The sequence below is a fragment of the Phoenix dactylifera genome, unplaced genomic scaffold (genome assembly GCF_009389715.1).
Source record: "Phoenix dactylifera cultivar Barhee BC4 unplaced genomic scaffold, palm_55x_up_171113_PBpolish2nd_filt_p 000112F, whole genome shotgun sequence".
Taxonomy (NCBI): Eukaryota; Viridiplantae; Streptophyta; class Magnoliopsida; order Arecales; family Arecaceae; genus Phoenix; species Phoenix dactylifera.
Genome location: NW_024067684.1, coordinates 674,100 through 687,562, shown reverse-complemented (window position 1 = coordinate 687,562; position 13,463 = coordinate 674,100). Strand labels below are relative to the sequence as shown.

Genomic DNA, 13,463 nt, shown 5'->3' with positions numbered 1-13,463 from the left:
TATCCAATATATCTGAAGATGTCCTAAGGTGCCCAAATGTTCACCCTCCGATGTTGATCCACACAGGAATGGGTTCAAGACTCTAGCTCCACCAAAACTTGATTCTAATTGTTCAATCCTTCCAAAGGATTTAATTGGCTGATTTTCCTTCACTTCCTTCTTCCTTTCTACCTCTAAAACATTCACTAGCCTTTTTGTCCTAAAGAAGACCCTCTTGTCTTGGGTTAGGACAAAAGAGAGAGGCTTGTAAGAAAGAAGGGATAAGGGAGAGAGAAGGAGAGGCTTTTTCTTGGATGATCTTTAGAACCCCAAGGCACCTCCTTATTTATAAGAGATGGAGGGATGCATCATAAAGGGATGCATCCCATCCACACACCTCATCATGATGAGGCATGTGCCAAGAGATGCATCCCATCATGATGGGGTGCTAAGGAGAAGGGTGTATCAACTTCTTTCTCACATCTCCCTCTTAAATCCTGATGATCCAAGGGCCCAAATGCAGTGAACCAAAGCCAATGGTCCAGATCTAGGCGCCATCTAATGGTCCAGATCAGGGCATCATCATCCAGGGTGCCATCCAGTGGTCCAGATTCAGGCGCTGAGCAACGGTCCAGATCTTTCATCCAGAGAGCCATCCAGTGGTCCAGATTCAGGCGCTGAGCAACGGTCCAGATCTTTCATCCAGAGAGCCATCCAGTGGTCCAGTTTCAGGCGCTAACCAGTGGACCAGATCCTTCATCCAGGAAGCCATCCAATGGTCCAGATGAAGGCGCCAACCAGTGGACCAGATCCTTCATCCAGGAAGCGATCCAATGGTCCAGAAGTGAAGGCCCTATCAAACCCAATCCAATTGGGTTTAACCAACTTAAAGAAAACATTAAACCTAATCAAATCAGGTCTAATTAAAGCCAAATGGGTTTCAACTCTTGGCTAACCCATATTAGGTCATGATCTAATCATATTAGATCAACCTAATCTAAGAATCATATTCGAATTTAATTCGAATCAGGAGCTAGGGTTTGCAACACGTGCTAGCATGTTCATCTTGCAAACATGATCTAATCCAATTAGACCCTTGATCAATTCCCTTGTGTGTGACCCATTGGGTTCCTTATCTTAGCCAGCAGTAGGTGCAGGTGCAAGTTGACCTAACCTGATTAGAATACCTCTAATCCAATTTAGGTTCAATTTAGTGCTAAACCTGACTTAGCAATCAGAACCTTTCTGATGCTTTGATCTAATCAAACTCTTTGATCCGATCAACCCACAAGACATGATTGACGTCTAGCAACGTATCATGTCTACCCGGAAGATGAGGAATGTATTGGACAAATCCAAACATACCCTTCAGTGGAAAGTTACTGTGCAATTCAATCCCTCAGTCATACTACATCCTGAATAAGTGCTCGAGTATGGATCAATATCAAACTCAATCACTTATTCATGTCTCTCTCAATCTTTTATATGATAATTCAAATAATGAAACATTAGAAACTCTTTCTAATATTCATTTTGCTTTGATCAAAGGCTTCTTGAATCATCATAAGATTAGAGTAAGTAGGATGTTACCTTCTCTTACTAGAAGTGACTGATTCCTTGTTGACCTACTCACAACCTTCGTACAAAATCCACCATATCCAGAATACCCCGTACACAACGCAATGTCGTGAATGAGGGTAAACCAAAACATAGCTTCAAGTGCACAAGGTACCATGGTGATCTCAGGTCTAAGGATCACTTGCACAACTCCCACTATGAGAACCATCTTTTGATAATTAAGTAAGAATCCATAAGATGTTCTCATGGCTGGTCATTTCAGTGAACTCATTCCTCTAATGAGCACCCACATCTTTGTATTAGTGTCTCACACAAGTGATTGTGAGATCAATCACCCTCTACATTGAGCATACATAAGATGTGCCAGTCTTTCCGGTAATATTGATCCCCGACTCAATATACCAATTTGACTGGGAATATTCTAAATTAGGATTTTAGGATTTTAGGTCTCACTGGTATGATCTCATCATAACCCTAAAACCAATGTCCTAATTTATGGGGTTCATCATCCAATAATAAAATAGATAAGCAGCAAATGATGAAACACAATGCCTTTATTGATATATATCGAGTGTCAAAGTACATGATTTGGAGGATTACAAAGAGAAACCCATCAAATGATTGGCTTATAGGGCATCTACTCTTTCAAGTTGTCCAATGTAACTAATGTTTGTTAAGTAGCAAAGAAACCAGCAAAACCCCCAAAAGGGACAGATTTAAGGATAGCTGATTTTGGAATACAAGTTTTACTATCAAGAAACTAAGTTGTCAACCTGACTGATGGCATGCTTACGAAATAGTCAGACAGAAAATCTGTCATTCCCTAAAACTATCTGTCATCCCCTATATCCTTGAAACAAAATTGAGGGCCTGGATTAACAGAAATGGCGAGCAGAACTCTATGTAAAGTCAAATGCGATAGGATGAGTGCTAAATTTTATGTCGAGCTAAGGTCAAATATTTGCAACAATGAGATGGGTAAAATTGTACATGTTTGCTACTTGTTTTTCACACCAACAATATATGCATTCCATGCATCTTGCTGCTGAAAAGATGACAATTCTTCATACTTGACATCACGACCAACAGTGAATTCCTCCAGATTTTCATCATCATTGGTGTTTGGCATCTGTCGCATCCAAAAATGTACAGATTGGAATCCAGCCTCCTCCAAACAGTCCTTAATTTCTGGCAATGACCACCTGCATCAGCAAGATTATGATCATCTAACTTTGGTGATATTTTATGCGAGAAGAAACAAACAACTCAGTTTGTAATCAGTCTGATGGCTGAAGCATCCTAACACTGAAGATTCCTGAGAAGTGAGATTTGATGAAGAAACAGCTCATGCTCTAAAATAATGCTACAAGATACATTGGGTGCCAAGCACTCATTCCAAGCTCAACATTTAACTGGTACCTTTCCATGCTTTCTTCCTTAACTAATTAAGAATGGACCACAAAACAATCCAGCAGAGCAATATTACACATTGTCAATGGCCAAAAGCCTGCCTACTTATTCAAGTTGAAAAATGAGTAATGCAATCAAAAAAGTGAAAATAACAAGGATTATATGCAAAACTTGAAGATAAAACTTTTCCAACCAGTCTTTAAATATTCAAGGCCACTTTATTCTTAAAACCCAATATAATTCATTGGCATTACTATTTCATCTGCAACCATCATTCTGCATTAATCGGACTACTTACAGCAAGCTACTACGAAAATTTTGATGACCTAGATGCTACATCTAGGTCATAATCATCTAGCTTTTTTCCAACTATTTAGGGTAGATGAAGAAAAGGATATGTTGCCTTTTAATAAAAACATTTTTGAATACTAATAAATCTGGAAGGAGAGGCAATGCTAGAACAAGAAATGCCAGATTCCAATCTGCATATTAATCTTTTTGTGGAGAGAAATTGAGTTCCTCTACAAGCATCCCAAACATAAGAGGTGTACATGTATAGCAATGCACAAAATCCAAACCTGGCAGAATATCATATAAATATCTGGTACAATATAGATTTGCAAAACAATATCATCATTCATTTGTTGGATGCAACTTACAAGCGCCAGTCGTATGCAAATGCATGCCGCAGCATCCGCTTCTTTCCAAGATGAAAGTGAAGACTGATTCTTGTCCTGCGGTTTATGATATCAAACTCTGCTTGCTCCCAGACATACTGCACATGAAGCTAAGCAGTAAGCCAACAAATAAAACAAGCACTCTCAAGCAAACAAGCACTTACTGTTCCTGATATAGGTAAAAACCCAACATACAGAAATGGTGAAAATTGATCAATAGTTTCAGTTTCTTTTATTGTTTAATGTAAGCCAGATAATAAATTTTTAATTTGTCAAAGCAGCCTTATGTATACTTCCCTATTCATGAAATAGATGGAGATATGAAGACCTTCAAAGTTACCTGTATTCACATGCTTACAGATCCATCTGTTTAGCTTAAATTCCTGTATCCAATTATTACTGAGAGCTGCTCCAACTAGGAAAATTACAAAGGGTTTGAAGGTTAAAATTAACTTGCTAGGTGATTATTTTGAAAAAGGGTCGCCAAAATTTTTCTCCCTGCATAAAGAATAGCTTGCCTTCCTATCTGGGGAGTATATTCCGACTATGCATTAGGTATTGCTTATGATATAATCATAAAGTACCTGCTTACGCAGACTTTACTGGTCATATAATGTGCAGAACTTACTGTAAAGTCAGGGAATCTCCTCTGCAGCCGTAGCTTGCACTCTGAAGATCTACCACCATACAGGTCCATTACAAAGATACCACCCTTTTTAGACAATGCATGAAAAGCATGCTTGAAGTACAAGACCAAATCTGTGCGTTTGTGGAGGCAACAGCAGCTGTAATTGAATGCACAGATGATGTCTCTGCCAGGCAGAACAGCTTCTTCCATGGTTGAACTGCTAGAGAACATTTGAATGGAACAATCTTCATCACTTAAAGCTAGATCTTTCATGAGATCTTCTACTCTGTGTTTGACCAGGCGGGCCATTTGAGGCTGCAGAACATTACCATGAAAAAGCGAGATCCTAGAATATCCATCAGCCCCAACCTTATTTAAATTGTTCTCAAGGCACCAGTTAAGTGCCTCAAGGTCTAAATCTAGACCCACTGCCGTCCGTCTTGGGTCACTATGGAGCCACTCAGAACTGCCAAATATAAAGGGAATGAGCTACTTTAGTCCCAAAATTACAATCACACAAAGGAAAAGGAACATATGTGATCCAAATGACAATCTAAGAACCACATCTTAGAAGTAAAAGGAGCAAGACAATTAAAAAAAGAACAAGAGCAGCTTATGAAGCCAAGTTCTTCTAAATGCATCTATTAGTGGTCAGTGAAGTCCGTCATTCTTTTCGTACTCAATTATAGGGATGATCCTGCATAATTAATACAGAATTTAGTGCTACCTTCCACATCAGTTATTCTCTTTTCAATGACCAAATTATATGAAGATTTTGCTTTTTGGCAAATGATGTCAACAAAAAGCATGTTCTCAAGTTGCTAAGACAAGGATTGTTGTTTTCATTTCCTGAAGTAACGAAATTTAATTTTTACAGGGATTGCACATGGAAACAAGGCCTCAAATCAATAATATTTTCCAAGTGAAAATCAAAAACAACTATTCTTTTGTCTATGATATTACTAATGTTAAAGGAAAAAGGATGGGGGGACAGAGAGAGAGGGGTGGGGCGAGAGAGAGAGAGAGAGAGATGAGTCCATCAAGTACGAGGCAAGATGCCAATTAGGTCTTTTTCTTTAAAAGTGCTGTGAAGATGTAGATTCTCAGTGAAGGTTACATAAGGTGGCAGTGGAAACCATAGAGAAATATATACGCTTGTAATAAGGCTTGAGATACATATGCTCCTCATGTTTTCATATCTCCTCATCCTTCTAAATAATACTTAGAGAAAAAAAATAATCACACCATTTTTGAACCATAATACGTGGATCAAAGCTACTCTCCATTCACATTCTAAAAAAATATGGCACCCATATCAGTATCTAGATCCTTTTAATAGATAAAAGAGAGAACTTCTATTGAAAGGGCAAAAAATGTCGAAGATAAGAGTAACATGTGGGAAAAAAAAATCATCCTCAAGATGTGGCATTACAGGAACACCAAAAGCCAATACCAAAGCTTCATGTGAGGCAAGCTGCTCCAGAGGCTTCCTTTGACAGGTATGTGGAGCGAAATTGCTAAAATAGCTCCGGCCTTGACAAGACGAATCCTCTATGAACTCATAATGTTGCATAATGTTATAGTCACTAAGACTACTAGAGCACTAGAGAAGTGGGAAGAAAAACAGCATGGCTCACACAGAATGCTTCAAAATTTTACTGGTCAAACAAATGATATTGAGCCAATCACATTGAATCCCCAACCCTTAATTAAATTCTTTTCGTATCATTCTAATTATTGAACTTGAGATACAGATACCAAGAAGGCAGCTCCCAGATTTATAACTTCTAAAGCGAGCACTATCTGCCTCCAACATCATGAGGAGGATGAGTATGGAGTGGAGGTGGAGTGTTTATACACTTTTTAGTGAAAAGAATCTCAACCCGGTAATTTTTGGTAATTTATCAAGCTTTTGGAAGGCATCCATTTTTTTAGCTTCTAGGAAGCCTTGAACCAGGTGACAGATTCTATGCTAAAAGTTTAGTTAAGAAATTCACACATTGCAATGGTTGTTGCAAGAACTAGAAGTTAATCCCCTTCAATCTCATCCGGATAAGATTGAAAGATATGATGCCATGCAGTGTATGAAGCTTCAAAGATCGGAAATAGGAATTATTTGTTCATTAGCGTACTAGTGAGATAAATCCCTCTGATGCAAATATAGATCATCTACATTAATTTTGATGCATGTTGCAGGACAAAAAATTAAGGAGACACAAATGTTAGAGCAACAGTGTCATTTTTAATCTAAAAGATCAAATAAGAAATAGAAGATTTAATAAACAGAAAGCAAGATAGCAAGTCTCCAGACCAGAAACAAAGACTGCAACTGATGGTTAGGAGGCCCGATACCTCATTTAAGCTCCAGAAGAGAGAAAGAGGGGATGGGGGGGGGGGGGACAGTTTAGACCAATCCACTTATTAGCTCTCTTTTTTCCTTTTAATCTGCACTCCAAAATACACAAAAAAAAAAACATTGTGGGAGCCAACAAAGGAAGAAAAAAACTACTATAGTAGTAGATATAGGTGGCCACACCAAGCATCCTTAGAGTCGCTCAAGAAAATGTGCTGCATGTATTTCTAAATAGTTCTATCCAATTGATTAAACTCTTCTCAATCTAAATGCATCACCACCAGCACAAATGAACCTTAGATCATTCTTTTCACTTTCTTTTTTTTTCCCGATCTCTTGAAAGACCCTACTGAGTCAAAGGCCCTGTTTGGTACTATTTTTTCCCCTCTTTTTTTTTCTATTTTTAAACAGAAACACGGAATCCAATGCAAAAAATCATTTTTGGTTACCTTGTTTTGTTTTTCTTTAAACAAATTTTATTATTTCTATAAAAAGTAGATGTGAAACTTTTCACTTTTTTTTATAATAAAAAGTGGGCTTTCACCCCTCTCTCATCCCCTCCGCCTAACCTCTCTGCATTATCTCTGCCCTACCTCCCCCTGTTTGCCTCGAGCACGCCATCGAGCATGTCACCGCCATCGAGCACGTCATCGCCATTGAGCATGTCTGCCTCTCCCACCTAGCCGACATCTAGATCAAGTCTACCGCTGGCCTCTTCCACCAAACCCACCTCTCCTTGCCTTCTCCCCCGCTCTGCAATCCCCCCCCCCCTACGCCCTCAATGAGCTCCCTATTGGCGATGACGACATTGCCTAGTGGCCTTGCAGCCATCCAGGTGGCCATGGTTGGACTCTGCCATGGCCACCACCATCTCCAATGTCGCCCAAACCAGCTTCATCCTCGAGACCCTTGGCGAGTGCACCAATCACGAGGCCATCAGCAATGCTCAAGCTGCCCGCCTCCTCCTCCTGATGCTGCTTCTCAACCTCAACATGGTCAAGTGGCTCCTCTTGTTTTTTTTATAAAAAAGGAGTGAACCAAACATATTTTCTATTGTCAAAAATATGAAAAAAATCGAAATAGACTTTCGGTTTTCAATTTTTTTTTAAAAAAGAAAAGTGACAGTGATGCCAAACATAGCCTTAATGAATAGAAAGCAAGATAGCAAGTCTCGAAACTAGAAACAAGGACTGCTACTAATGGTTAGGAAACCCAATAACTCATTTAAGTTCTAGAAGAGAGAAAAAAGGGGTGAAAACACTTTAGACCAATTCACTTAATAGCTCTCTTTTTTGAACAAAATAAAACTTATTGTGGCAGCCAACAAAAGAAAGAAAAATAATACTACAGTAGTAGACATGGGTGGCCAAACAACATCCCTAGGGTCACTCATCAAGAAAATGTGCCGCATATATCACTGATAGTTCAATAAGCTCTTCTTGGTCTAAATGCATCACTACCAGTCCAAGGAGTGAGCTTCGGATCATTCTTTTCACTTTTTTTTTCCTGATCTCTTGAAACATCCCAGTGACACAATGCTCCTCCCGAGTGGTGATATGAACTTGTCTTTGGTCCAACTTGTTATTTGAAATACAGGCATCATTGGAAAAGCTAAGTCATCTCCAGAGATTATAGCAGGAAAACATATTTAAGATGAAAGTGAAAAGTAGGCAAAACCACCTTACAAAAACACATACAGCCTTATATTTTGTATAGCCTCTATGTTACCAATTTCCTCATAAAGCATTTCAAGATCAAACCAAATATCATCATCCTTGATTTCCAAGCATCAAGATAGAACCCCAGTTAATAGCTACAAAATTGGTCACCTTTCACGTCTCACGAGCACCATCTATCCTCACATATAATGTGCCTTGACACGAAACCAAAATTAAATTAATGCCTGCAGCTATCTCAGACCACGCTATGATGGTCTTATGCACTCTCAAAAAACAAATGTTGCAGATTGAAGACTCTGTAGCTTTAAATACACAATGCCAAACTTGTTAGGAGTATCCCTATTTTAAATAGATTAGAAAGGATATATTGGACTAGAAATCTGATTATATGTGACATAAAACCTCGGTGATTAGAAGTAGGGCTGTTAATGAGCCGAGCTGCTCGGCCTTGGGCTCGGCTCGGTAAAAATCCGGCTCAGGCTCGGCTCGGTAAAAATCCGGCTCAGGCTCGGCTCGTTAGTCAAATGAGCCCGAGCCCGAGCCCAATATGAGGCTTGTTTACATCCGAGCCTGAGCTCGAGCCCGAGCAGCTCACTAGCCCAAACAAGCTCTAGTCTCCCACTGAAAGATCTTATTTTAGCACCATAATTCATAAAAATCTGACCACATAGAGAAAAATAGCCTGTTATCGAGCCCGAGCTCGAGCCCGATTACGAGCCCGAGCTCGGGCTCGTTCTGGAGCTCGTAATTGAAACGAGCTTTACGAGCTCAAGCCCGAGCTTTTGCTTTGCCAAGCAAGCCCGAGCTCGAGCCCAATATAGAGCTCGTTACCGAGCCCGAGCTTATGTGAAACGAGCCGAGCCGAGCTCTCCCAGGCTCGGGCTCGGCTCGGCTCGTTAACAACCCTAATTAGGAGCAAACCACCCCCCCCCCCAACCACCCTTTTATACACACACACACACACATATATACACACATATAAATAAATAAATATATACATATTATTATTTTTGTAGAAATTCCGGGATCAATGATTGGACATGCAAAATAGAAATACTTTTTCTTGGGTAAAGGAACAGATGACTCAATCGATTTCTATATCGATCATGATATATGTAATAACTCGGGCATCTATTTCAAATGCATATCCCATTTTTGCGCAGCAGGGTTACTGAAATCCACAAGAAGCAATTGGACGAATTGTATGTGCTAATTTTCATTTAGCTAATAAGCACATGGATATATCCACAAGCCGTGCTTCCTGATACTGTATTTGAAGCAGTTGTTCGAATCCCTTATGATATGCAACTGAAACAAGTTCTTGCTAATGGTAAAAAGGGGGCTTTGAATGTAGGGGCTGTTCTTATTTGACCCAAGTGATTCAAATTAGCCCCCTCTCCCCATTATATTTATTCCAAGGTGAGAGAAAAGATGGAAAATCTATCTTTCAGAGTTATCATCCTGATAAAAGAAATATTCTTGTGATAGGCCCCGTTTCAGACATAAATATAGTGAAATTGCCTTTTCCATTCTTTCCCCTAACCTTGCTATGAAGAAATTCACTTCTTAAAACACCCTATATAGATTGGTGGGAACCAAGGATCATTGTGGGAGAGGGAGAGGGAGAAGGAGAGGAAGGGAAAGAGAGGAAGGCAGAGAGAGAAGAGGGTGGCGGACAGCTAAAGGAGGCCGGCGGACGGCCGTAAAGGGTGGGGGGGCATGAAGGGGCAGAGGAAGGGCTCTACCCTCCGATTTTCCTATTTCGTTCGAAATAGAAAACTGAAGGGGGGGCCATTTTTTATTTTGGAAAAATTAAGTGAAGACCTCCTTGCCGACTTCGCTTAATTTCTCCAAAATAAAATAGCCCTCCCTCTCCGGGACTCCTGTTTCGAACAAAACAGAAAATCGGAGGGTGGAGCCCTTCCTCGGCCCCTCCTCACCCCTTCCCATCCATCCGCCGACATCTGCGACCCTCCATCTCTCTCTCTCTCTCCCTTCCTCTCCCTCCCCCTCTCTCTCTTTTCCTTTCTTTCCTTCTCCCTCTCTCCCTATCTTGCCGATTGCTCGATATGAAGGCCGAAACCATTCCGGTCCGCCGTCTGTACAGCTCGATACATCCTGAATTGGATAGTTTGAGATGATTCTACCATTGCTGTGGGAACAACGAAAGGGGTTGGATTTATCTTGAAGGGAGCAAGTGTATCAATATAGTGTATAATGCTACATCAGCAAGTAAACTAAGCAAAATAGTATGTAAAGAAAAAGGAGGATATGAAATAAAGATAGATGATGCATCATATGGACATCAAGTGTTTGATATTGTACCTCCAAGACTAGAACTACTTGTTTCAGAGTGTGAATCCATCAAGCTTGATCAACCATTAATAAGCAATCCCAATGTAGGAGGGTTTGGTTAGGGATATGAAATAATAGGGGTCTGTTTGGAAAATTCGGCACAACTGGGATGGATTTCCCTTAGGAATTGGGTTTGTTAGCCTGCACAATCCATTTTTTTTAAAGGCCCATCCTAGCCTTGGCCTAAATCCCATTTATGGGCCTGTTGGACTGCAGGATGAAAGAAAGACCTATAGATGCATTTTTCTCTCTCACAGGATGTCGGCTGAAGAGGGATTGGGTTGACATGAGCCTTACTTAAATAGACTGTGCAATTCATAATCCAACCCAAACCTGCTGGATTTTCCAAACAGGACCTAAATCTTTTTTGTATCCCTTGATCAAGGTAGGCCTCAAAGCGAACCACTTAGTCATATCCTCAACATATATAAGGAAACCAATATGTCTTATGGAAGCTATCCTTGCTTCAGATTTGATTAAGTGGATGAGCTCTCCTGCATGCTATCACAAAACACAACTTAGAAGAAATCCAGCCACCATTAAGACCATGTAAAACTGGCCTCCTAAGTAAGCCGTCCTTCCTCAATCACCCACATAGGATACAACCAACTCTTTCCTAGCTTCCTAAGTAGCTAAGCAACCTTGTTTTTATGCTAATGTACCTTGTGTGAAGAAATGGGATACCTGCATGGGGCAACCTTTCTAGCTTTTGCACCCTCTATTACCTTTTTCATTAATCCCTCTATCCCCAAAACATACACACACATGGCTACATCAAAATGTAGAAGTATTTGCAGGAGTTTTTTCTCCCATATGTCCTTCATCTCTGTTTCCATATCTTAATTAGAGTGCCAAACATCTTTACACTCTCGAGAATTGATATTTACCCCATATTCTAATTTAAGGGAGTGCCAGCTCAATAAAACATCAATTTATCATTAAGATCCTACTATAGACATGATACACAACAACAAGAGGAAAAATTTGTACATATTTTGTCCTAAATCATCTCTTTCTGTGACGTTTCTAGTCCCTCCATCATAAAACCTATCCCCTAAAGCAAAAATATAAGCAGAAATTTCAATCAAGGAAGGCCACAAAGTACCAAAAAAAAAGGAAAAAACACAAGACAAGATATGACAAACATATCCACCTGAGAAGGGCGGTGCCACAGAAATCCTCTTGCAAGTGGAGCGGAAATCTTCCCCCGACGTACATGAGGAAGAACTTCTGCATGTAGCTTATGTCCCCCTTCGGCGACTGCACCCAATCCCACCATCCAAACTCACCAAAAAATATATTTAAAGAACAGCGAAGACAGAGAAAGGAAAGAAACAAACCCTAGCTAACGACAGGAGGAAAAAAAGAACCGGAAAAAGAGATAAAGAAAGGGTACCTGGACAGATCTCTGATAGAGATGGAATTTGGATGGAGGACCAGAAGAAGCCCACTCCTCAGCTCGCCCTTCTCCATCTCCATTTTGCTCTTCTTCGTCTTCAACTTCCTCGGTTTTTTCTTCTTCGCCTCCTTCCTGGTCCCTTGTTGGCGGTGACGGGAGGTCGTAGGCGGAAGAAGGCAAGACGTCGTCGTCGCCGGCGCGAGGGAGGCATCGAGACTTTTGTCGCTCCGTCAGCTTCTTCCCGCGCTTCCCCATCTCTCTCTCTCTCTCTCTCTCTCTCTCTCTCCCTCTCCCTCCCTCTCTGCTCTCACCCACGGTCTCAGACTCTCTTGCTCTGCTTTGATTACCTTAAATAAAAATTTTATTTTTTCTAAAAATTAATAATCTATAAATTCTAATCTCTACTATTATAATCATGGAAGGCACTAGGTCTCCTTCCGTGGACCGAGCTTGGATTTTTAATCTCTGATTACCAAAACTATAACACCCCGTCCAAAATTTATAGTTTTTCTAACTCCCAGCTTATTTTCTCTAATTCTAAAATGATCTATATACATTTTTCCACTTAATTTCCTTTCCCTCTTCTGCGTCTTCTTCAACCTCTCCATCCCAAATCTACGACCTCACTAGCACCCGCCTCTCCATTCATGGCTCCCTACCTCCACCACCCTCCCTGGGTTTCCATCATAGTCGCTGCTCATGCGCTTCCCCAATCATTTTAGCCATGGGTCGGACTAAGCAGCTCGCCATTTTCGGATGGTTCTTGATTTCTGTTCGATCTCCTCTTCGATTGATGCATGATCTTTCTGAAAAAGGGTGAAAGATTAGAGTGTGTCGGCTCTTTGATCCAATCAACCACATTGGATATTTATTGTTGTTTGTTTTGATATGGTAACAAATATAGTACTGGTCAACCAAATCTTCTCGGGTTGGAATATCTAATCTGGAATATAGTAGTGCATAAGTTAATCTAAAGTATTTACGTTTTCAATTTGGGTTAAGGTTGAATTGATAAATCTATTTAATAATTGTGATGTTGTTGCAGGTGTTGGTTTTATCTTTAAAGATCACAGTGCTAACTTACCGTTATAGATTCAAGGGTATTTCCTCCTAATAGCCTTTCTTGTGCATGAATGGTTGGAGATGCTCTCTCTGTTGCTTCTAACCTTCATTTTACTAGGCTAATCATCGAATGTAATCAATATTCTGCAAAAGCGTGAGAGAATACTTTGAAATTAAACCCATTGTGAAGAATATACAGGATCTATTCCAATCACCTGAACAACATATACCTTAGCATGCATACCCACAGGCAAATCATATTGTAGATTGACTTGCAAATTTCACATTGATGGAACATGAATCATTACTGGAATGCAAATTATTCTTTTGATATTTTGCGAAT

At 40.1% G+C, this 13,463-nt stretch overlaps 1 protein-coding gene across 2 annotated transcripts; it reads right to left on the bottom strand.

Moving 5' to 3' along the window:
* Positions 1-2,461: 2,461 nt before the first annotated feature.
* LOC103697503 lies at positions 2,462-13,140 on the bottom strand. Of its 2 annotated transcripts, XM_039116571.1 has the most exons (5): positions 12,056-13,014; positions 11,813-11,919; positions 4,273-4,738; positions 3,627-3,742; positions 2,462-2,759 (listed from the first exon to the last, which is right to left on the bottom strand). In XM_039116571.1, exons 1-5 carry the CDS (start codon positions 12,311-12,313, stop codon positions 2,555-2,557), a joined length of 1,152 nt encoding a protein of 383 aa, XP_038972499.1. In that variant the 5' UTR covers positions 12,314-13,014; the 3' UTR covers positions 2,462-2,554. The 2 variants fall into 2 exon arrangements, with proteins under 2 accessions (XP_038972499.1, XP_038972500.1); XM_039116572.1 differs by lacking the exon at positions 11,813-11,919 and having other exon boundaries at positions 12,056-13,140.
* Positions 13,141-13,463: the final 323 nt, after the last annotated feature.

Bases quoted from the DNA above. Each gene is read 5' to 3' on its own strand.
- LOC103697503 (XM_039116571.1), bottom strand. From the start codon at position 12,313: ATGGGGAAGCGCGGGAAGAAGCTGACGGAGCGACAAAAGTCTCGATGC. The intron at 4,739-11,812 runs GTGGATATGTTT...TATATTTGGCAG, and splicing joins TGTGGCACCGCCCTTCTCAG to TTCTGAGTGGCTCCATAGTG. The intron at 3,743-4,272 runs GTAAGTTCTGCA...CTTCATGTGCAG, and splicing joins GGAGATTCCCTGACTTTACA to TATGTCTGGGAGCAAGCAGA.